Source organism: Dromaius novaehollandiae, chromosome 5 (assembly GCF_036370855.1).
Source record: "Dromaius novaehollandiae isolate bDroNov1 chromosome 5, bDroNov1.hap1, whole genome shotgun sequence".
In the NCBI taxonomy this organism is placed as follows: Eukaryota; Metazoa; Chordata; class Aves; order Casuariiformes; family Dromaiidae; genus Dromaius; species Dromaius novaehollandiae.
The window spans coordinates 56185880-56212334 of record NC_088102.1 but is presented as its reverse complement, the minus strand read 5'-3'; the positions used below and the strand labels follow the sequence as shown (position 1 = coordinate 56212334).

The 26455-nt window shown below is 34.4% G+C and overlaps 1 protein-coding gene across 6 annotated transcripts in view; it reads right to left on the bottom strand.

Annotated features, from left to right (window-relative positions):
* Window positions 1-5186: 5186 nt before the first annotated feature.
* Window positions 5187-26455, bottom strand: part of METTL15 (methyltransferase 15, mitochondrial 12S rRNA N4-cytidine) — a 90787-nt gene continuing 69518 nt past the window's right edge. For 5 of the 6 annotated variants that reach the window (XM_026121797.2, XM_064512883.1, XM_064512884.1 and 2 more), the window contains 3 exons: window positions 16433-16624; window positions 13843-14021; window positions 5187-5748 (listed from right to left, as the gene is read on the bottom strand). In XM_026121797.2, the coding sequence (XP_025977582.1) occupies window positions 5306-5748; window positions 13843-14021; window positions 16433-16624 (814 nt within the window). In that variant the 3' untranslated portion in view covers window positions 5187-5305. The remainder of the gene's footprint in view (window positions 5749-13842; window positions 14022-16432; window positions 16625-26455) is intronic. The other variant, XM_026121803.2, reaches the window with a different exon arrangement.

Here is a 26455-nt window from a genome sequence, read left to right as displayed (position 1 = left end):
CAGTTAGAGTAATTTAAAACAACTACTGACCTGTAAAAGGAGTTATCCACATTTTTGACTAGTATCTTCATGTTGACAATAAACATACTCTTACTATAATCATTTGCAGGTGCATTCTGAAAGGAACAAAGCATAGACATTCCCAAGACAGACAGAGGGAGCTGCATCTCCAGTTTTAATCTTTAAAGAGACATCTATAAACAAGATGTCAAGTTTAAATTTGCAAACACCATAGAAGTAAAAAAAAATACTCTCTACTTGTTTTTGGCTGAGTATTACAATCAATCCAAGTAGGTTTTAAGAACATCAGCAAAAAAAAAATTGCCTAAAGATCAAGGTACACTGAAAAAGTTTGATTTCTTTCTATAAACATGCTTATGTTGGTACAGTAAGAAATTCAGGCAACCAATAACTTACTACGTTTTTTCAGCTTAGACTTCTTGTGAACAAAGATTTTCCCCTTCTCCTGCTTTAGTTATGTAATAGCAATATTAGAAAACATGGTATGTCATCAGTGAAATATGTCAAAAGAAACAAAACTATTGAACACCATGGTGTTTAATAAAGTTGGGTGGACATATATTATAGTTTCCCAAAAAAGAAAAGCCTCTCTCTCTCATTCATACTGAGGTAATTTCACACTAGAATTCAGAAAGGTAAACAATTCTAACTGCACAGGAGACAGAGCGGAAAAAAAAATACAGGCGTGGATTTAGAAGCATCTACACCTTCCTATTACCACCTGTGATTATGCACTAGAAACCATGCTCGGCATCCATGTATGGGGAGTGAACTCCCATTCTACCAGTTATCCTAAAACAGGAAAAATTAGGCAATTAACAAAGAAAACCTAACAGAACACTGCATCTATGTATATGCAATTTTGTTAACATTGGATGTTAACTTATTCATCCTCACCATAAAATGGATTTTTTCTAAGAAGGTTTTCAACTTCACAGCTTATTTCTTACTTTTTGATTAAACATATTTTTCTCTTCTATCTTCCACAGGGGCTGAGAAGAGGGGAAGGGAAGGAACTGTTCTACGTTCATTTAAAGTATTTACAAGATTCACTATAGCACTACAGTTTATAATTAATCCACAGAAGTCTACTTTAATTCCAGCATACCTCAGGTGTAAAAAGACCTATACATTTGATTATACTTCTGAAAGAATTATAAATATAATGGCACATTATTTCAAGTTAGAGATTAAACAACTGTTATATACAGAAAAATAAATGCATGCCTATGCAGAGAGACTCCCATAGTGTACTAAAGAGTGTTTGTAATCTGAGTGTAAATGGTCCTACTTCTACTGAAGGACGGTGTCTGGAGCGATTTTGGAACATGGGAAAAAGTAGGTCTGAACCATTTATTAATCTTGCCAGAGGTAAGGATGTTAAGTAGGCTGACAGCAACTGATTGGTCTATGAGTTCATTATTTTCCTGTTCATCCAAATTCCTCTCATTCTTCACAAGCACTTTTGTACAGTGGTACTCAAAACAATGAGTCAAGTCTGACGTCTAAGTTATTTTAAAATTTAAACTAATCAAATAAAATCAACAACAATCTGTATTTAAGGCTGTTTGTTGAAATTATCCCACACGTGCACCATCACCCTTACCTCAGAGCATATTTTCTCATGCTTCCTCCCCCATAGCGGTGAGCTCTTTAGAGCATAAACTCTCCAATTAAAACCATGCCTTCTCCAACATAAAGAGGAATATTGTAGCCATTATTATTATAAGTTGTTAGTAATAAATAATAGAAATGCTAATATAGAAAGCAGTATACCAAGTCTTATACAATATTTGCTACTAGAAGGTAACCATTTGCTAAGTGTTTACTGAAATAACTTTTTCCACCATTTGTACTACATTAAAAACTCTCTCCTTCAAGCTACCATATATGAAATACTTAAGTAGATCTATACAAATGTTGACATTTTGAACAAGAATTTTTCTTAAATGGCATGCTCTGTATGTGACTATAAAAGACCCATGAGAGATTTTACTCATTTGTAATTGATTAAAAATATCAATGAAAAAGGTATCATTTACATTATTGAGAACGTAACATATCATTAGGCCTTTACATTCAGAAAAAAATGAAACTTTAGTTTTCTTTAGGCAGCAAGAGCGAAGCAATAGTAACAGCTGTTGGCAGGCCCTTGTATCATTAAATAGGCTCTAAATACAGCTAATTGCTTATACTTTAAAATGGTATTCTTAAAAAGTATTTTATTTTTACTATAAAAACCTTTCTCACAGTATAACTGTGTCTAATTTCCAAATAATTATTCTACTACTGTCTACCATTAGTGATTTTTTCTCCAGATAGGTACTTTAGCCTGTAAAAATATCAACACTTTACCTTCTCTTGGATTACCCAATTAAATCAAGTTTTTATAACACTTCAATATAAAGCATGTTTACAAGGCACATAGCTGGTTTCCGATCCTTTTTTTTTTTTTTTTTTTTCCCCCTCTTCAATTTTCAACATCCTTCTGAAGGACTGACATGAAAAAATATCATGTACTCTAGCAACATGCTTGGCACATCCATATTGTTTGGCAACAGCACCGTTGACACAACTATTAGTTGATATTCTTCTCTTACATATCTCAAGTTTATCTTCTTCCTGTCATGTTTAGCACCACAGTATTGCCATATTTCTTGTAAACATGGGCTACAGTCTTTTTCGTTCTATATATTATCTTGTGTTTGGCTGTATTAAAACGACCATTGCTCAGGTTGAACAGCAATATTCCAGAAATAACGTACATTTTATATCTTGACAGCATGATTTGGTTTTCAGTAAGACTGATTTTCATCAGATACTGTTTCCTTCACAAAAAACATTTTTGATTATGGTAAAAAATGTTTAGTTCTACTAATGTGTCATGCATAACATGTTAGCAAAGTTCAACATATGCTGTGTACATCTGCATCTTGAAAAGAACGTAAAGATCTTATATTCTTCACCTAATACAACTTCACCTACTAAATGAAAATGAAACACTTAATAGATACAAGAATACATCAACTAATGATAAACAGAAGTTTTTCTGGGAAAAACAGAAAATTCTGCTTCCAGGCAAACAGAAGTCAAAACCCGCACACTCTCCATATCACCAGTTCAAAGCTGAAAGTAGAGAGACCCTGAGAGGGATGAAACAGATCATCTACAGAGAAGAGCTCAATGACTGATGCCCCGCCATGGTCGCAGACTTCAAAGTGAAAAGGTAAGGAATCGACAATAGGAATACAGTATCAAATCTTGGTAACGAGCATATGAAACTGTGCCTTTGAAATGAGATGGGAAGAGTGTGGTTTTTAAACATAGTTTTAAGCATAAGGAATTTGGAATAATAATAAGGAATACTTCCATATAATTTCTGGGATATAGATACTTACCTGCTTCTCCTGATGTTCTTTCCCTGATGTGTATCCCTGAATAACCCATAATACTGCATTACAACTCTTCTAAGCCTATTGTAGAGGCACAATTTTTTCAACTTACAATTGGAGAACATTTCAATATGACATCTAAACCAAAAATAACTTTAGCTATTTATATTTAATGTTTGAATGAAATAATGTCTATTCAAGGTACAGTTTGCTGTCTCTATGATGTCAACAGTAAATAATATTATTTGAAGTGGAATGTCATATTGAATATTTAATAGCACATATAATGAAAGTAGGAAAAAATATTGAAATTTCAGAAAAATATGAAGTGCCCGTCATCATTCAGCTGTTATTTCACACTAGTGATGTATGTCATGATGTATATACCTAAGAATACCACCAACATTAGATGGCTTAGCTTTACCAAGGAATTAAACAATATTCAGATATTTCAGTATAGCGTATATTATAGCTGGGGAAACTAAATTTCAACTTGTTGATGTCTGATGACTCAAAAAACTCCAGTGAAGTAATCATATTTACATCAACATAAAGAGGATGTTTGATGAAAATCAAGTCTGAAATTACCCAGTCAGTTTTCTTTCACAAGTTAGTGTAGTAATCATTTAACTCAGAGTCAGAAATTGCATTTTCTTATTCTACCAGGCAAGCTCCAGGTTTATCAGAAATGAAATCCTGCTACAGATTTGATTATCCAAATAAAGCCTTTTTTTTTTCTTCTTCTGAAAAGATGAGTCAGAGCTCAAAGAAGTTGAAACTTACACTAGTTTCTGGTCATCTTTAAGATAACAAAGCAACGGCCTTGTAAGATAAAGTATAAACTCAGAACAAAATCCATTTCATATTTATTAGCTTTATCAAAAAAAAAAAAAAAAAAACCCACAAAAAACCCACTCTGTTACAAATTATACTAGTTAGTATAGCATCCAAATAGGAATCTGGTGTTACCACAGGCCACTTAAAAATTTACTACTTACCTAAGTAGCAACTCTTCATAAACCATCACCAGCAAATGAGAATACTGCAGAAGACCCACAAAACCCCTTTTCTGAGGATTAATTATAATTGAATCAAGACATAAAAGTTTTACTGGATCTATGCACAGAAGTTAGGGTCACAGGAAGAAATCTAAATTATCTACTACAAATCTTCCTCCAGTTGTTGCTGCTTTTAGTGTCTGCGTACAAGCAGTAAACTTTTAAGCATCTTTTTTCCCCTAAAATACATTCATTATTTAGCTGCCATAAACTATATAACCAGTCGATCACTCAGATAATGTAAATATTTACTAATTAACAAAGGTAAAAGCCCATTTACAAATTCTTGGATATAACATTAGATATTGGCGTTAATTTAAGAACTATCTCCTGGAATAGTCTTACAGGCATTCATGCAATGAATCAATAGGGAGATAGAATTTTATATATTGTGAATTCTTAGGTTACTTTAAATTTACTCCAGACTAAATTAGTCATCTGAATTAGGTGTGCTAAATCAATCCCTGTAAAAATGTGTCTGTCTCTATCAGCTACTGGATTTAGACTGTTAATGTCAAAGTTTGAATTAAATCTAAAGGAAATACTGTAAATACAACCAAATTGTAATTTTTATAAACTTCAGTTTTGATGTTTTTAATAAGTTGTCTTTTTGAATAATTACTGACACCCTCTCATCTACCTAATATTTACCTTTCAATGCCCTGTATTCAACACTGCGTCCCGAGTAAAAAGAAGCACAAAAGAAAGAAAGAAATGTTTTCCAACAGCCTTTTTTTTCCATTTTATTTTTCAATTTAATACTATCTGTCCAGTTATCCTTCTGGAAAAACAAACTTTAGGAAATCATACAATTTTATAATCAAACATTTTGTTTTAGAGCTTAATAGCAGCTCTTAACTTGGCAGACCTCCCTCTCGGGTTTGTTTGAATATCCTTGGCCTGGGGTGTGAGAACTTTTTTCTGTATAAAAATCCACTTTGAGTTGGATTTTCCACAGGGAAATTCTGTATCATCTTCTTTGGAGCAATTTTTTAGACCTTGTCTTATCTTCTGCCTTGAACCAAGATTGTACTTTTCTGTCATGTCTATTCCATAAAGAAAGCGTTTGATGATACGATCTTCCAGTGAATGGAAAGAAAGGGCTACAAGTCGACCTCCGGGTTTTAGAAACTTCTCAGCTGTCTTCAGCCCCATAAAGAGTTCATGGAGCTCATCGTTTACAAATATTCGCAGTCCTTGGAAAGTTTTGGTAGCAACATGTGTAGGTCTCTGAAGCAAGTCTTTTCGTGCATACAACGCTGATGCTGGAAAAGCACCTGCCAAATTTTAAAAAGTATAATATTAATATTTTCTTATTACTATACTGCTACCCTGACATTGATCCACTCATGCATGATGACTTTAAACAAAGGTATACTTACAACTGAACCCAGTGTAGTAAGCTTCCTTCTTTATAATACATCTTTATTGTCTGCTTTGAATTCTCATTTCTGAAAGTAAACCCTATTAAACTGAGCTGGCTTAAGTTGGGTTTTGTTTTTTCCTAGAACCATTCATAGAAATTGCTTCCTCAAATGCTTCACAAAGCTAAAATGCAAAATAATAGCTGAAACTGAAATGGGGAAAAAAGGAAGACAGGCTAGATAAATCCTATGCCTTAAAATTCAGAGTAGTCAATGATAGTTCAGTATTTCTTTGCTGTGGTTTGTTTTTTGCTCTCAAGGCAAAAAAATTACATATAATGTATGATGGAGATGCAAATTTTAAATGTTGCCTTCTAGGTTATTATGCATTAATTCACAGGCAGATAAGAGCAAGAAAATTCTTACCAGGTGATAAATACTTTTCAATTAGTTACTTAAAGCTTAAAAGAGGCATCCTTGTGCGAGTATAAAAATTGTTTACCTCTGTGTCTTCATTCCTTCAAAAATACCTCAAGAAATTTACGCGAGGCAGCTGACACAGTCGCGCTCTCACACGCCTATTCAGCAGAAAGTGTCAGGGTATGAGTTTGTTGACAAAAAAAAAATCACAAGATCAAATAATTTAGACTGGTTCCATAAAATTCCCTCCTTCTTCCCCCAAAATTCTAACGAACTATACATGTCTCTGTGGAAACGGAGAAAGGAGAGATTGAAATTTTGGGGAAAACTTTTTTATAGCATTATTTATTTATCTGAATCTTCATTATCTAAGTATAGAGCAAAGAGCTAGAGAAGCCAAAGTCAGTGGATCAAAGGGATTGAAGTGCAAAAGTCTTACAAAACCTGTGAATCCTGAATAAATTTATAATCTATTATGTACATGAATGCAGGAGTTTAGTTAAGGTAAACTGAAAGAATAATGCTAGTGTATAAAGGGAAAGAATGATTTTTCTAAACAAGATTTCCAATGAGAGGTAAGGCAATGCCTCTGATAAATATGTATTAAAATGCCTTAATTCTATGCCTATTCTAAACTACAACATAATAAAGCAATGGTTTTGAAGCAAATGCAGTTCATAATCAAGTTATTGATATTCTGCATAATGGAGTAAAAAGGAAAAAAGCAGTATGGTACCTCTGAAACAAGTAAGTTTACTAAATTCACAAAAGTGACTAAAGTAGGCGATAAGAAAATTTAATGCTAATATCATAATCCACTATGCTGTCACAAAATACTTATTACTGGAACTTTTCAGAGTTTGATAGGTAAGCCTTTACTTATGTGAGAAAACATATGCATTCAGCATCATGCATACACTGCTTACCAGTGTTCAACAAAGGAAGAGACCGATGATGAGATTAAAAAAATTCAATCATTAGTAACAAAGTCTTTTTCCTATAGGTAGTGTATCCAAGATGCGTTTCTACATATTCAATTTTCCAAACTACATTGCCCACCTCCTCTAAGTCTAAGCATAAGAATGCTTGAATTAAATGAAACCCCCACCCCACCACCCAACAGCAAAATTCAACCAACCAACCCAACCCAAACCCATAACTGAGACTTCTTCCTGTTACTCTTTTCTGAATCCTTTAAGACAGAAAGTAGCAACTCGATCAACTTCTCCCAACACAAACTACTGCCCAGAAGTTCACAGGAGTTCATCGTTGAAAACTGCTTCACAAAACAGCGTAAACAGATTTAATCTGTGGGAAATTGGGATCCTGTATTTCTCGCAAACTTTAGAAAAACTTACACTAGGTACCTACTATCATTTCTGTTTCTGAGAATACCACAGTCTATGTGCTTTGTGTAAATTGTAAGAAAAAACCCACATACTGTTATTGTCAGAGTCTCAGAATCTGACTTGATGAAGGGCTGAGCCAAAAGGAGAACTCAGGAACTCAGAAAGTAAGCTGTCCCAAAAAACCAACTGACACCAAGTTTGTGTTATTTGGCATGATATCCGTTTCCATATTTCTTATCTAAAAATACATTCCGATTTGAAAACTGAATCCTTGAAACTACCACCAACTGCCATTTGTGTGTGAGGAAAACCGCTTCTTAACACCTAAGAGAATGCTGTGCTGAGCAAAATTAACAATTTTCTTTAAATGGTCAACTACAAATACAAATAATTTGCCCAAGACTCTTGGACAATTATTAATTACACTGAAAGAGCAGGGTTTTTAAAATCCGGATGTAATGGATCCAAAATACCACAGGACATGAATGTTTCTGTAGCAGTGTCAGAAGAGGCACACAGATATTCTACTTAGAAATTCATACATTTGCTAAGTGACTAAACATACACAGCTTCATAGTCTCCAAAAGAGACAACAGGATTTTTCTCCAACAGAATTTAAAGTTCTCACATCTGCTACCTGAGCGTTTTTTTTGAACCAAGTTACAGAAGCTTTTGGTTTCTTGAGAGAAGAAACTACTGCTTTTGTAAAAAGTTTCACACCACAAATGTATTTCTTGCTTTTTGCAAGCCTACAGTTAAAAATATTGAAAATATATTTCACTCTTCCACTCCCCCATTGCAAAACCAAGTCGTTTTCACTTACTGAAAATAGCTAAATCTAGAATGAAAAAGCACTGTTCCCTTACAAAACATTAGCTACTAGCAAGCTAGTGGATTAGAAAACAGAAAGCGTTTTTTCAGTTCTACCTGTGCTATTCTATCAGCTTTCCACACTACCTCTTTTCTCCTGCCATTTGCTGAAAAATTTACAGCTGTGACTTCAGTTTTAACATCAGTTTTATACTTTCAATTTTGGGCTGTTACTATGCATAGCTCATGTTCACTTCTCAGAGCAGGACCCAGAAGTTTTAAGAATTATATTTTAGTAGTCTAAATACTAAAGTATTTTCTAAAAATGCTGCTGGTTTTCTGGGGATGATCCATTCCTGATGTTCTGCAAGTATTCAAGGTTCCAAAAGCACCACAGATAAAGGTGAAGCCAATCCACAAGAGGGCAGGGTGGAATCTGGGTACAAATCTGTGTCTACTTTTGGGGACCAAACCATAAAAGCAGAAGCCTAGAATGAGATCTTTTATTTTAATTTCCACAGCCCATCGTACTGGAATTTTAGTCAACTACTGAAAGCTTTATCTTCTATGTCATCAAAATATCTTTTACTTATCTGAACTAAGAAGCATAATATAAAGATCTGCTCTATTTCAAAACTGCTCTTGTAAAAATCTAAATAGACATGACACAGTGATATCTGATCAAATTTTTACAGTCTGACCATGAACACCATTCTGTGCTTTTGCAATTGCAATACAGAAGGGACAAATGAAAGAAATGAGATACTCAGGCCACCAGGATGACTAGAACACTAAAATGGCTTAGGGAGGTCCTTCTAAATGCATGGCCATTGTAGAATGCAGTGTCTTCCTACAATATCATTTAACTGTGCTTTGAAATATCTGTAAAGTAAGAGTTAGATTTGAAAACCGAATCCTTGGGATACAGACTTATGACATATATTGAAGAAAAATAAATAAATATTATCGTATACTACAGTCTTGTATGCCTCAGAAGAACATGCACAAATAGCACTGCAGGTCATACAGAGCAGTACAGAATACTAATATTCACAGTAATGCTTTGCAGCTTTATGTAGCTAAAACCCCACATCTAAACCCCAAACCAAACCATATTCAAGTCCAATGACTTACTGGTCTGCCTTCAGAGATCACCAATAACTAATAAATATAATTTGTCATTGTGATTTTTGTCATACCAGCCTTCCTCTTTTTAGTGCAGGCAGTAGATTTGATCTATTTTTCTGCCCCACTGTTAATCCTGATACAGTTAAATAATAACCTATTTGTGCTTTCTGCTAAGGAACAAAATCCCTCACCCAGCTCCCTCCAATTATCATGAGACTAAAAAAAAATCTTTCCTAGTAATAGGCTGTACAATGTACAATAATATAAAAAAAATCTGTATGGGAAGCTTGTAAAATGGATGTCATTCATAAAAACACCACGCTTCTGGCTAGATGACTGGTTTGAAATCCCAGTGAGAGAAATTATCATTTTCAGTTTTGGGATGCCCTCATGCTACTTCCACTTTTAAAAATCTAATAAATTTACGTGTTAAAATGTATTGAAATTTTTAAGCTTGTGAATGAAATTAGCAACGTGCTGTGCCTGTCAATATGAACTATTAAAGTCCCTAGAATGTATGAGAGTGGGAGAGTTTAAAAATTAATTCAGATCCTGCACCTGTTTGCAGGAATCTGTCTGTTGAATTAGCATTGCATTTAATAAGTTTCTGTGACGCAACTAATGTCCTTTTGTCTAGGCTCCCTTAGTACAGTGTTAATTCACACCCATCTGAAATTCAGGCAATATTACAAATTTCAAACTGATAATTAAAGTCTATAAATGTGGACAGAGCTGGATGAGACTGGCTTTACCCACCAGTTCTTTTTAAACTTCAGATTTCTTTAATAGCTCATCATGAATTTCTGTCAAGTCCAAATGATTACATGATCTCAAAATAACCTGCTAATAGATTACCTATCTAAATGACACCGAGAAAAATTAAGTTCTGAACACAAAGAAAGAGATAGCAGGGTATATGACCAACTGAAAAGATATCCAAGTAGATGGTCAGAAATACAGAAAAAGCATATTAAAATTACATTGAAAAAATTCAGTAATTAATTTTTCTAAACAGTTCTAATGCACATCCTGTTAAGCCTAGCATTTCCAAACAGAACTCAACTAGCTACAGCAAAATCCATTGCAAAGTGCTTCTTAATTGACTTCCACACATCTATTCACAGATCTTCAGTTAAGAACCACTGATGTCTAGTATTTACAGAGCATTCATCATTATAGATAGCTGTGTGAAAGAAATATAAACAGTGAGTGGGGTTTGGTTGTGCTGCAAGAAGAGACGATGTTCAGAGGAGTGAATAAAAAAAGACATCTGATAACATTTCGAGATTTGAGTGCATCAGGGTTACAAGATAGTTGACATGGTTAAACTCTTCAGTCTTATTAATTCTATGAGAAGAGCACTCCTCCTTTTTCCCCTAAGTAAACTACAAATTCCATAGCAACGAGGTCTGCTTATTTAAATGGACCAGAAGACTTTTGGACACATTCAGAAAAAAAACCATTAAGCCAAACACTTCACTTTTTTTTGTAGGAATTCATTCATCAGCATAGTATGTAGGGAGATGACCCTACAGGCTCTACGCTAAGGACTTGAACAAAGTATTTTCTTGTACTGGACCACAGGGCTGAAAGAAATCACTTGGACACTTGAGTTAGCCCCAAGCTGCTGTAGGCAACCCTGAAATACAAATCTATTTATAAGTTTATCACACTATATCTCAAAATTATATCTCTTGCCAATAAAACTTTACAAATTTTTGACTTTTCTGTAAGCTTAATTTTTTTTTTTAATTTTTACTTCTTGCACACTTATCTCCCCATCAATTTATTAAGAACAACAATACTTCCTCTTTTTTTTTTGATTAGACCAGAAGTCTAGCATTCTATGGGCTGGTCCAAACCTAACTTGGACTTGGTTGGATTCTGGTTATCAGCTGGACCTTAACAGAGAAGTTTGGAGATTTAGAAAATCTGAAGCTATAGTAAACTATGTCTTGTGTGAAACAAATATGGACTATACATGAATTCTCAGATACTCAAATCAGCAAAAAGAATCAGCAGGGAAAGAGAGAGACAGACACAGCTTCGTTGGCTAGGCTTTTTATTTCTTTTCTCATCTATATATTGGGCAAAAAATGATTCGGTTCTGGAGAAGAAATCATGTTCAAATAGAGTCTGTGAAATCTAAAATGTGGGATTTTATTTTTCTGTTTAATTTTTTTTTTTTTTTTTTTTAAGGACTTCACATTTAAACAATTGGTCACAGATTTTACTCTGGTTAAATCTTTAATTAGTCTGAGGTTTTTGTGTGGGGCTACCAAGGGGATTCTGCAGGTGTTGGTGTCTGGCACTTCAGCTTACCTCAATTACTTCATGAGTATCATTTTGCAGAAGAACATGTATCGATGAGAGATGATGAATTACACAAAATATAATATAGATACCAGTGCTTGGTGGTTCATTTCCGCTTTTATTTGAAAATTATTAATTATTCAGAATTTTTCTTAAGGTATAATCAGTTTAAAAACTAGTAAGGATCCAGCCTTGTGCTCCTTACTAGAGAAATCAAATCAAGTTCTAACCAAACAGGTACTGATCTAAACCTAAAACAATTAAAACAATCTAAAATTGTTTTAATTATTTGCATACTTTGAAAAGGCACATATAAAACACAAGTATTTACCAACTGTCTTGGCAGATGTGCGCTGGATTTTCTTTGGCATGCATACTATACATGCTTACTTGATTCAAATATCAAACTGCTCTTCAAATAGAGATAAGAGTTTAAAATGAGAACCAAAAAAGCTCCCACTGTCACCTAAAGTGGTAACTAGGTGATGACTCACATTTAACCCACCAAACAAGAAGGCCTATTTGACCACTGTCTTTTATACAGACTAACGTCTGTATTTACTTAGTTCAAGCTAGTGGACAAGATTAATTTGGAAGTTATCTTGTTGCTTTTTTTTTTTTTTTTTTTTTTTTTAACAGCACATAACATGTATCTTTAGCATAGCAATATAGCAATATGGCTGCTTTAAATTCATTAGTAATGGTATACCTTTAATTAACAGTCTTCCAAAGAGCATGAGATATATGTGACAAAACTCCCCAAAGTATTAGCTCATAAAGTTGATGACAATGATTATTTAAAAAAATATAACTTGTCAGGTATGATTAAAGGATCATATAACGATTTACGTCTTTGTTATTCAACATTATTTGTTCCCCACATACACTGTATTCACAACAGAGTCCTCCTATAGCAAGCAGTCCCTTTAGGTCCTTCTATCATATCAGCTAAACTTTGTGCCAGGGTTAACCCGACAACTTGCTCAAGTATCCTGACTTATACAAATTCAAAACTTCTGTTTGCTGTTTTTAAAAATAAGTCCCTATTAAACTTACTAAGGTTTGCTATTAACTACTAGCATATTTGTCAATTACCAATTACTATTCTATCAATTATCACTTATTAGAAATTATTATTAAATTTACCATTTAAGTAATACAAATTTTTGTGAAAACAATAATAATTTTAAAGTCTTCAGGACATGCATACAACTTTAACATTATTCTCTAGTAAATGTTAAATTTGGATAGCCAGTTTTAAGGTCTATAGTCAGAGAGGTCAACAATTTAGACCTATCTGCGACAAGAACCAGTAATTTTCATTTCTTCGGAAAAAAAAAGTTATATATTATAACTTTAAGGAACAGTATTTGTATCTAATTTTTCTCCTTTAAAATTTTCATTTTAGAACAAAAACCATGAAAGTTCTTGTAGTGCCTAACTACATTTTGTTCAAGTTGTTTACAGTGAAGAGCAAGTAAGATAAAGTATTTCAACAGGCGCTTCAGGCTGATCCGGTTGGCATTCACAAAGTGAAGCAAGCTATATACCCTTTTTGCTTTCTGGTTCTTTAAGGAAAGAAATAATCTAATTTCATCTGTAATTGGAAACTGATGGGGTACATCCCTATGCCCTCCAAAATATTGAAAAGTAGAAATCTAAAACTAAGCGAAGCATATGACATATCTGATATCTGAAGGCTTATTCATAGCTGGGATAAAGAATTCTCTAGGCTGCTGTCATTCTGTGTTTCAACTTGGTTGGCACAAATAATAAATCGCTTCATGTAAAATCTATTATTATACTAATGGGCAAACTACAGTAGAAAAAGTGGGAGCTTACAAAATGAAGAAAAGAAAGAGCTGACATCAGAGCAGAATAGGCAGGATTAGATCCTGCATGATTTCAAGTACAAATAGATCCCTCAGGGACTTTGGGGATTAATATTTTTTCTCCCTCAGCCACTGTGAAGAATTAATGAGGGTACCTGCAACAATGCTTGCAAGCTGCTGAGTTCTGGTGATGGGGTATATGCTGCGTGCCTGAACGATGGCTGAAGCGATTTTCTTGGCGTGCCTCTCCTCCCCGTATGTTCTCAGGATGGACGCAAGCGCCTGTTGATCTAAAGCATTCACAACATCAGCAGCAGTGGGCATGTCAGGGTACCTACGCACAAGAAGAGCCAATTAGTTCACTGACGTCAGTTTTCATTGACAAGAGGTGAAGCTTCACAGCATTGAGACATAAAGTCAAACACACACACTGCATACAAGTGTCTTTGAGGTTTTTAAATGAGAGAGACAGGAACCCTATGAAAACAGATAGAGCTTGTACCTTTTAAATCCTATTTCTTGCTACTCTAGATCAAGTATATTCCTTAACATTAATTAGACTAGCGTAAACTTCCAAGCATTACAATACAACTATGCCTAATGAATTGACAAGAATAAATATATTTCAGTTTCACGTTAAAATGGAAATGCTGTGTGACTGTTTTTACTTACACAGCTTCAGAATATAAACTTGTCCCTTACAGGTTCATTTTAGTCATTCAGAACTGATCTCAAGGATCATTTCTTTCACATCTACTGCTATGAAAATAATTGCTTATGAAATAATTTACTTTTTATTACAAGGCATTAGAATTTATATTCAAATACTGGTTTTCAGGGAATACAGATGACCTAACATTACAAATGAAAAGAACTATTAAAATATAAATAGTACATACCATACATACTTTTTTTGAATCTATGCCACTTAGCTGCTGAAATAGTTCAAGGTATTTTATCAACATTATATACAAGTTTACTAAAGTGGAGAGAACATACAATCTACAGCTTAATAAATTTTCTTCTACTAACATGCAGAATATTTTTCAGCCATTTATTACCCTCCTGCAGTATCTCACAAAAGATAACAAAACTTAGAAATCAGAGGCAAGTAGTATCATAGCAACAACTGTAGTGTAGGCTTTTGTTATGCCACAGGTATTCTTTGTTCTTATGGTATTACACATATGTATTCTTATGATACGAATACAAGTCTGAAGTTCAGATTCTCAAAATTGGAGGGCTGAATCCCAACAGAATCCGAGCTTTTTATACAAAACTGGAAAAAGTGAGTATCATGAAATTTGCTATGTGTTAAGACTTCTGAATAATTTCTCAGTAACTGAGGTTTCCCACAGGCTCTGTGTGAACAATGAAAGGTCAAATGATATTTCTTAAGACTATAGGTTCATCGAAATACTGGGCAAGAAATTTTAATTTTCCTAGTAATGCATCATGCAATTACTATCATCTACACAAAGATCTTTGTTTTTTTCTTGTAAAAAGTACAATCCTGTATTAGGTTGCTTGAAGATGAAAACTCCTACATAAATAGAAATTATCCTACTATTGCATTTAATCCTTTTGAATGTACTCAACACCAATTCTGATAATTTAGGTACACATGAGATTTACTAGTAGTTGTTAATTTGTGACTTAAGTAAACCTGATAATCCTTTGACACAATGTGAAAGGAAGCTTATAATATTGCTAAGGAAAGCTTACAGTAAAATCTAAGTTCACATAAGACAACAGGTATCAAAGACAAGACTTTTTTGTTGTTGTTGTTTTAATTTTACACTATATTCATGTTAAAGAGAAATAACTGGGTCAGATGGCCATTCCAGAAAAGAGGGAAGTTGTTCCTTTCCTGAGGGAGCAACTGAACATACTTAAGTGAAGTTTCCACAAATAGTAAGTGTGGCAGAAAAGGAAAGGGATCCCAGTAAGGAGTTGTGAGCCTGTAGATCAGAGACTGAAAAACTGCTGAAATAACAAGGAGAAAACAGGCCTCTGAAAGGGAAGAAAAAAAACAAACAAACAAAAAGCCTCCTAGGGGCCAAAGCAGGCTATGCAGAGCTTGCTGCAACGCAGCTAGCCATGGAGTTGCTGAAACCAAGACCAGAAACCTCACAGTGACCTAACAGGAAAGGGCAGAGTAGCTTCAACTTTTAAAGGTGGGGGGGGGGGGGGAGGGAGGAAGGACCTGTCTCACCTAGTCAGTTCTCAATTATGAGAGAGATAAATAAATTCTAGTTAGTAAATATATTTTTAAACTTTAAAAGCCTGTAATCTTTCTTGGGGAACTCACTATAGGCGAAGGTGTAGGAAATCTACCTCAAAGCTACCTTAAGTCCGTGACCAGTCAACATAATCATCATACTTGGCAGTTTCCTTACTCTCCTCAAGGTTATCAGAAATCTTTCTGTCTTACATTAAAAGCTGTCCTAATAACTGTACATACTATATGTCAAAAATAATTTTTATAGTTAAAACTGTTATTGTTTTAATTACTCTTCACTGGATCTTCCTTCTTATTTCAAAGAGGTTACAGAGAACATAACCAAGGTTCTAAGAATTAAAATCTAGAGAAGCTGCATGGCAAAAGAAAGAGAGCACGCTAGTGCAAAATTAGATGTGGTTTTACGATGGGAATTCTTCAACTTGAAATGAAATGAAATGCACAGAGTTTTGCTGAGCAATAGCTTTTCGAGTTCTGAGGAGAAATATTTTATTAATAGGTACCTGTCACTATCCATCCTCATGTCCAAAGGACCATCCTTCTGCAGGGAAAACCCCCTTTCAGGTGTATCAAATTGCATTGAAGAACAGCCAGCATCCAAGAGAACTCCATCTAGAGTCCCTGGCTCAACTCCAGATGAGATTAACAAAGCCTCTGCCTGGCTAAACTGTCCCAGAAGTGCTCGAATCTGTTTCCTGTAAGAAAATCACGAATGAATAGTCTCAATTTTAATTGTAGTAGTGCAGTGCCTCCCCCTTATATAGCAGGAATTAGATAATAGGGCTCACATGACTCAAAAGCAACGGGGCTATAGCCAAAATAAAAGGTTAGGCAGTTTTTATAAGCCAGCATGCAAAACTGATCCGACCCACCGCCAGTGGCTACCTTTTTACTTCCTTCTTGTTTGATCTCAAAGTTCTCCAAACGCTCACAAAGAACCGGGCTGCTTTCTATCCAGAATAACTGACAGAACAGTGCCTAACCCCTAGATCAGGCCGATCCAACAGGCAATTCAGAACACATCTAATGCACACCAGTAAAACCGAGTCTTAACAAAACGCAGTGAAAGCACATTCTGATAAAGTTTAAAGTATACACGTGACAGCCTGTGGCAGCCATATAGCTACTTTTTATATAACAGGCTATTTAGAGCACCCACTCAAGGGAAACAGGAATTCAGTTCCATTTTTCAGCACAAAGGGACTCAGAGGCACATCTTTCATGTCCAGCGGGAATGCCCTAACCACCAGGGTAATCCACTGCTCTGGGTAGGGCTCTTAGTTAAGTTGGGCCAAAATGCGGAAAAGAACAAAGACTGCTGGAGTCAAAGGAAAATGGCAAAGACAAGATGGACCATGACTGCACAGCCTTGTGGTTAATACTTAATCTGAGAGGAGAAAATCTCGGGTTCCTGCTATGGGACAAACACTTATTTTTACGGTATTTGTCATTTCAACAATAGCTGGGCAAGACTAGGTGCACTGGATCACGAGCAGATGAAATATTTCTGTGTAGCTCTGACACAGCCATGTAACCACTGGAGAGAGCAGAATTTCATATACCTTTTTGTGCTTAGCGTTTTTCCTACTTAGCTTTAAGGTGGTTCTTGCTTAATATGCCTGTGCTGGAAAGGGAAAGTGAAGTGGCAATGGAGAGGAAGAAACACACCTCTGAGGTCCCCCAACTCTTTCTTGGTGTCTTAAGCCTGTACTTTTGATTATGGTCTATGCATCAGGAGACCTATAATTGAATCATTATTGGATCTGGCTGTCAAAATCTCAATAATTTCACAAAGATTGATAATGTAAACCAATATGCTGCTGCATGTTTAAGTAGTACCTGCAAAAAACAATATATTACAGCCCGCTAAATAGAAGCAACAGCCCCCACATTTGAGTTTTGATAATGGTTTGGATAAGTGCTCCTCAGCCACCTGTATTACTGTTCACATACTACAAAGTCAGTTGGGTTAACTTAAATCACTGTGTCCAAGTGACAAGGGCAACAGAGTGAACGGAGAGAGCAATTCCTTAAACCGTTCCAGCTACAAAAGGAGAGCTGTTTACACGTTTTGACACTTCAGCATTTTAGTCACTCTGAAAATGAGACAATCGCCTTTTCAAAATACCAGCTTAAGTCTAATCCTTCTTTCTGATCAGTTTAACACTGACACAGCAGGCACTATGACATAATTTAGCTGACTGCAGTGGCTTCATTTTTAAATTAGTACGTGAACACAGAATCAGAGGTATTTTTGCACTCATCCAACTGGAGTAAATAAGAAAATGCAAGGAGGGGAAAAAAAGAGAGAAAATGTACTATTTAGCTGTATAATGGCATCCTCATTAGAGCAGAGGGAACCAACTTATTTAACACAGGTATACTCCTGGTATACTCATGTATTTCATGAAGGATATCATGATCACATATACACATTTCTGAATTTATTATTGTACTGTACAAAACCAAACAACTATTCAGCTTAATAAAAACTGACAGTTCCTGAAAAGTACAATGATCCTCTCAATATATTTGCTCCAATTGAAGCTTAATAGTTACACGCTTGAGATTACTCTTCCCCTCAGTATGAGAAGAATTTTCTCAAAAATGTTTTATTTTGTCCAATTGCAGTTTTTCTATTTTATAACTTGCATAAATGAACGAACTTTACACTTCTGTATGTGGCAGAAAAAAAATGAGAAATGGAAAAATAATCATAAATTGCTATTTTCTAGTTCCCCCACCAGACAGTATTCCATGTTGGGGGCTATGAACTAGTGCAGTATTCTGCTACCAATCGTTTTGAAAAATTAATTTGATCTATATCCTTCTGACCTGCTAGAAACTTGATTATGTTTCTTTAAGCAAATTATAAATAAATGGATGCCTGAGATGTTTAGGACAGTGGCCTTTGATTTATGCTCTGTCAACCCTTTGGGATTAGGAAAAGGTAATTAAAAAAACAAGCCTATTTGAAGTTGAAATTTACTATTTGGGTTAGGCATCCTTCAGCTGGAAAATGTTTTGGAGTTTGCAAATAAAAAGGTTGGGGAAAAAAAAAATCAGGTTGACATTTTGATATCAGTCTTTTACCTGTGTGAAAATGTAGCCTGTGTATAGAAACTGTATACAATGAATCTCAACTCTTTTTCATAGGATTGTAATAATAATAATGATGACATGGAGTAATCTATTTGATTATAAGAATGAAACATTTAATCAAAGGAAAATATTTTACCAAGCCTCAGATGATTTTATTAGAACACAATAAAACTCTTCCCTTTTCTGCCTATGTTCAAGTAATAACTGCCTGTTAAGCACATGGTTTTCTCCAAAAATGTTTAATTTAAACTCAATTTCTTCTGCCTTCAGACTATTTAAATCATCTGTCTCATTTTCCAAAATAGCCTCAAATAAATGATCAAATAAATAATACAAACTTATGAACCCTATGCTAAATATGTTTATTTCCTACAGTCTCATGCCTTCTATTGCCCCAGATACGCAGAAATGACCGTATTTATCTAGTGTGAAAGTTTGTCCACTATCAGCTTTCTGTATTAATATATCGCAAAAACAGTGCTTGGTGGAAAAATCAAGAAAGGCAAACCAGTGACTCGGGGAACATCCCAAAACATTAAATGAATAGCCTGGTTTGTAGTTCAAAAAGCCTGAGAGGAGAGAGGATATCAAAACATTATAGACCAGGACTGAATGGGTGGTCCTGGGGATACCAATGAAAGCTGTCAAGACTACAAAAGGGTCACTAAGAAAGCATTTTAAGCATTGTAAATGTTCTTTGAAGGTAACAGCCAAAACCAAACCAAATCCAGTTGTCTTGCTTAAGAGCAAATACTTAAGCTTAGTACTTGAACACCACTTCAAATATTCAAATACTTTAAAAGCATAAAACGATTATGAAGTGCTTTCAGTCCCAACTTATAAATGGAGAAAATAAGATTAATAAGGTTTAATAATGAATGACTTGAATATAGCTATGCAGAAAGCTAGGACAATTTAGGAGATTATGGCCTGAGAATGTCAAAAAGCAGACAATACCCTTCATATATTTAGCTTTCATATATTTGGCTTTTTTTTGGTAATAGGATAAATCTATTTGGTAAATTCCCAACTGACAAGCAACCTCCAATTTCTCCAAATACTCCGCATGCTCAGTCCATGTTTATTAATTTTGACATTCTCTGAAAAATAAAAAAAAAGTATTGAAGGCTTTAAAAGAACACTGGGAACATGGATAATCTAGCCAATTTTATAATAATAAAATGTTATTTCAGCTGCTACATATGTTCTTGAGCCTCTAATAGATTTTATTGCATAACAGCCTCAAGGGCTTTCAGAACTCTTGTAATACCTGCTATACCTGGAAAATAAGCATGATTTTGGGCTCAGAACCCTTTGTTCAGGTCATAACAGAGTACTATATGACACACAGCATAGTAATTCCGATAGACGGCATCAGATCCACACTTCTGAACTATATAAAAAAAAGAATGAGAAAGAAGAGTGTAAAGTCTTCCAAAATATTATGGACTTTTCTGCTTTCAGTTAACCTCTGGTAATTTTATATTGCTTTATAAAAATATTTATTTCACAATAAAAAATTGAGGTGAGAGGGATGCCCCAGAAAAAAATATAGCACCATCCTAACTTCTACAAAATAAACAGAGAAAACAATTTTTTCTCTTACCTACTTTCTCTCAGTAGTAGTTTTCTTTGAGGTTGCTGTGACATCAATCACTCAAGTAATTTCACAGAAAAGTATGATTATGCTTTTACGGTATTTCAGCATTTTTCACAAAGATATATAAATATAGAAATAAACAATAATCCTTGTTCTTGATCTTCTACCATTGCTACTGTTACAAATTCTATGTATGAATACACACGATGTCAGCAAGTGATGAGCCCTTGTCAACAGCAAAAAGTATCTTTTACTCAACCAGAGAAAATGGTTTCTTTGAGAGAACCAAAAAGAAAATGTTCTTCAACTAACTCTTGCCAATGCAAATCAAACCAATCTGGCACTTTGTTTGACTCAGTAACTCTACTGATTGCCAATATAAGTACCAATTACCACCAGCTGTAATGAGGATAGACCTGGTTTGGTATCACTGACTCATTTCACCTGGGTCACTGAACAGCTGTCAGATCATTGTGATTTTCATTTACAGCTGCTCTGGGGCAGATAAAAACCATTGACCAAGGAATAAAAGATAGGATATTCTATTTGTAATTCCCTGGAACTTGCAGCCCCATAGCTAGAAATTGTTATGAGCGTTACTCTGCCACAGTCCAAACCCCCTCTCAAAAACACATCTGCATATTCTCAAAAAAATTTAAATGACCTTTGGCAAATGTGAAATTGCCACAGTCTTTATTTTTGCAAAGAAAAAATAAATGAAGAATTTCAACATCTATTAAATTGCTAACTTATAAAGGAGCCTTGTCATTACACTCCAGCTTTACAATAATTATTATTCACAGCTCTGGAAAAAGCCCATGTGTCTATTTAAGAAGTAACAGTTCAGCTTAGTTTGGTTTTTGTACCAGAAAATTACAAAATCTAATCTCAGTCACTGATTAATGAAGCCCTGAAAAGATGGGAAGCAGCATATGTAAAAAACAACTTCCACAGAATCAAGTAAGTTCATATTTTCAAATTTGGGGGGGGGAGGGGGGTATAACCATAACTTTACTCAGCATGTTACAATTACAGAAATGCCACTTTAAGTATTTATGAATTAGTGAACTTTTACTCATCATGTTTTCCCACTTAAAATTTGAGAACAATTACAAGTTATTCATATATTCTAAAAGTTAAATACTACTTCTCCATAAAATTTGAAGGGGGAAAAAAACCAGCTCTAGAACACCGAACATCTTGCATTGTCAAAATGAGTAAAGCAAAGGTGAATACACTGCTTTTCTGTCTCCTTTTGTCAAGTGCCCTTTCTCCGCCTCCCACTCACACCATTACAAAATGAGTTATTTCCTCCTTTAATTGTTCTCCTGTAGCTTCCAAACTTCCTCTCTGGCTAAATTAAAGATTAAGACTGTAGTTCTTTTTCCTGGCAAACGGAAGGCCAATAGAATATGACTAGTGACTATAGACGCAATTTTAAAAATTACATACCTCACCAAACTTTAAAATGTCTTTATAAATTTCCTAAGTATTATTCCTGAATAATAGTGGCTAATTATGCTATTTTATACAATTTACTGCTAACTAGAGTTAAAACCTTTGCTACTGAAAATGTAACATTTTGTTATGCACATCACCTTTGTTACAAAATGCGTAATATATTGTCATCGTTCATATGTGCCAGGGAAACTAAACCATTAGAATGCCTTGTCTTTCATTCAAGGGACCTACCAGTTCAAAGGACAAAATACTATCTGTGAGAAGAACCATAAATATTTCTCTGATTTTACATTGCATCATCTGTTCATTTTATTTTGAGCTAAACATTAGGTTAGCATTCATGGCAATAAGACGGTCTAGTTTTACCATGTTCAGAGGACGTAACATAGAACCAGCTGAAGACCTGCAAAATCATCTCAGGTCTACCAAACATTCATTGTGACCCACAGTTTTATTAACACTGATTTTAACTTAAGCTAAACTGCTCCTTTTACACTTCTGGCCCTTTCTGTACTACTTTTTATTCCCTCTCCTGTTCTCCTCACACGACCGCCATGGAACGCAGTATAATGCAAAAAAAGAAAGAAGCAGAACACAGATCAAAATAGAAACAATTTTTGGGGCAAAATGGTGAATGATATGGCAAAAATACGTTTTCATAAATGCTCATTTTCCATGACTATACAAATCAAAGAGTTGAGATGGATAACTGAAGAAAATGGAGGCAAATCACACCAGGAAAGGTTTTGTTTCTACAACCACAATCATTGCGGTTCTACTTCCACTCAACCACAAGCAAAGTAGAGGGCTGTAGTGTAACTCTGAAAGAGGAAAAGACATATGCAATAATTTCTATAGCCAGTGAAACTACATGGCCCCAGTCAGATAGAATATGTTAACATTACATACACCAATGACTCTGCGTGTTATTTTAGATCTCCTAATAACTAAACGGACTACTGCAAGAAATTTTTGATATTCTTGTAGATTTTTGCTGACAGTTACGCAAAGAATTTTAAAGGGGGAATGTTCATCTCACCATTCAGTTCTATTTCTGGGAGTTTTTTTCATTGCAAAAAAGCAGTAGCAAAGCAACTTTCCTTTAAGTTGATAAATCTTATGTATTATTTCCTCATTCTTTCAATACTACCATCTTAATAAGCTATTTTTTATAAACCTCCTCTCCCTTTCCCACCAATTTATACTTTCATTACAGATACAATGCTGCTTCATTGACCTCAACAAATATTTTTCTATGGGTCTTAAAAGGGAGAAAAGTCCTCTTTAATTCATTTGCAAAAACCCTGTAGAATACAGAAAGAAATTTTGTCATATATGTACACATATTTCATATATGCATGTTATAGATCAGATTTACTGACCAATTACTAATGACCAAAATGGCATATATTGAAGTTTTTAAGAGACAAGAGCTTATTGCTCTTCTATGTTACAGGAATAAACAAAGTGTACTTTTTCTATTAACTTCATTCCTTCTCCTCAACATCTTGGTTTGAGCTTGTTTCTGCCCTACCTACAGCAGCAATTAACTATTCTCTGAACAATATGGAAATAATGAACAAGGAATTTTTACACATAATGGAAAATCACATTAAAAATATTTTTATATGAAGGAAAATTAAATCCTTATATTGTTCAGTGCTTTCTCTAACTAAGCTTGTCCCTTCAGAAATCCATAGTAATCTGCTCATAAACAAAGGATTATGGAGAAAGTAGTCAGTTTATAAGATCTGAATATAGCTATCCGACTTCCAGGAGTATTCATTCACTAGCTTAAAGTGTTAATTTTTTTGCACATATTTATCTGCATATAAAACATGAAGTTAAAAGAACATACATTGATGATTTAGAGTAACATGTAATGAAGTGTCAGAATAGGCTACTCCTAGCTATACCCAACACATTCAATTGTTTTAATATGACTCCTACAAAATGTAAACCAAATTGTAGTAAGACTGTTATAAAAACACAGACATGCAGCATGTAAAAAAAACATCTCTGCCTCCCTGCAGAACCCACTAATAAATGTAACTATTATTAAATTTTCTTTAGCTAACAAAGCAAATTGACACAATATTTTTCCACATCATAGGCTCTGGCATTCTAAAGCGCTCTATTCATGGAGAGAGCTTGCTCAAAATTGTGCATAATTGTTGCTTTGACAGATCTGCTGCTACTGATATTTGGAATATATTTGCATAGCCTTCGCCTAGTTAGCAAAATATGAGTCTAGACCTTGAGATTCAGTGGTAATACTACGGCAATAAAGGGAAAAACAATCTGAACCGCAGTAGGTTTTTTTTTCTTAATTATTCAGCAGCTGACAGTATTGGAGTGGCCTGGAAAAGTCCTATACCATTTTTATTTCCTTTGACAAACCATTTCTTTGTTTGACATGGTATTTAAACCTTAGAACACTAAGGATGACTACATCTGGCATCAAGAATATATTATGAAAGAAACAAGTAACTTTTTCTTCCCTTCTGTCATTCTAAATCTAAGTTCTCTCATATAAGAGCATGTCTGCATTCCTAACTGACTACCACTTTGAGCGTTAAACTGTCTACACATCATCCAAACACATCCAAACCTGAAAGTACGTACAGTTTTAAATTACAGCTCTGTTTCTCTCGACTGGGAAAACATTTCCATCTGAGATTTTTTTTTTTAATTAAAATGCACCACTGTTTGTTTATCTCTGGATGTCTTTTTGTTTCACAAAACAGTGTATCACCATCCGTAAGGTGTAGTAAGGTAACTAAAGAGCTGTATTTTTATACAATTTTGCCTGCAGTTTCAATGATATTATTGGATTAACATATAATGGTATCTGTCTGATTTTTATAGCAGCCAAAGCTAATAGCTGAAGTTAAAAAGATATGATACAGAAGAAATACCGTATAATTATAAAAATGTGACTGCCAGGGTATTAGAACAGAAGCTGTTACACAAGTCCCAGTTTCAACTATCAGGAAGCATGATCCTTAGAAGTGCATAAGCAAAAAAGTACAGCAAAGTCAATTTTCAGTACAGTTTATATTAACTTAGAAGAGACAGTAATACCATTCTAGTTAAATTCTTTGCAAGTACCAGAGTAAAGGATGACAAAGTCATAGAGAAATGACTAGAGCGAAATTTAATGAGTTCAAAAGTATAACATGTAAGACCACGTACCGAGGAACCAAAAGAAAGTCTTCTCCTATGAGTTGGAAGTCTATCATATAAAAATGATTGTGAGGAAAAGGAATATGAAGTTTTATTTGATCATTAAAGATAAACAGTAAACAATAGTGTGAATGCAGCCATAAACAGGCAAACAAAAACTTTGGGTGCACAAGCGACTATTTTCATTAGACAGAGAAAAGTATTAATGGTAAGACTTCATTTGGAGTTGTGTATGCCATTATGGGAGCCTTACTTAAAAAAGAGCAACTCAAAATGGAACTGATACAGAGAAGCTCTAATTCAATGACTAGAAGGAATGAGAGTCACTATTATGAAATGAAACTAAAGAAAATCCTGATTTGGGTTGCATACCAAAGGCAGCAGCCAGTAAGTCGATGCGAATATTCTCCATCGAGTATTTTAAATGCCAGGCAGAAAAAAGAATTAATAGATACTGATCGACTATTAGTTTTAGTTAACTGAAATTAGATTAGGTAACTACTTTAGGTGGAAATTAAAAATCATGAGAAATCAGGCTCTGGAACAGCTGGAGCACGTCTATCGGACTCCTAACTACTTTTAAGTATTATATATTATTATTATATATTATTATTATATTTGTAATACCAGACAATTGGATTCAGTGATCTAGAAGTCTTTTACAGCATGTTTATATTCAAACAGATATTAAAATTCACCATTGTAAAGTTCACCCAGATAATGTTTATTTAAGCTCATCAAAATATATATACATTACTTATTATACAAGTGTATATACATACTCCAACCTAATATTAAAAACAAAATAACCCTTAGGAATAAACTTTTCATTTTGTTCTTAGAAAACTCCAAATTACATGCATAACTTTACTGTTGGCACTGAAAAGGCTTCTCTCTCTCTCAAATTTTCGCAAAGTGGTTACAAGGGATTTTGGAACCAAAAATAAGAGTAGCATGACTAGAAACTTCTATTTTCCAATAACAAACTCAGAAAAGGTACTACTGCCAAATATAATGGTTTTCAGAAAGCAACTTCCAATCCCTTTTGCTACTAAAAAAGGGAGATCAGGATCTCAAGGTTACCGACTTTTGAGCATTACTGAAGGAAAAGTTCAGTATCTGTTTTTCCGCGGAGAACGATAAAATAATTTAAAGGCATTAATTTAACATGATATAA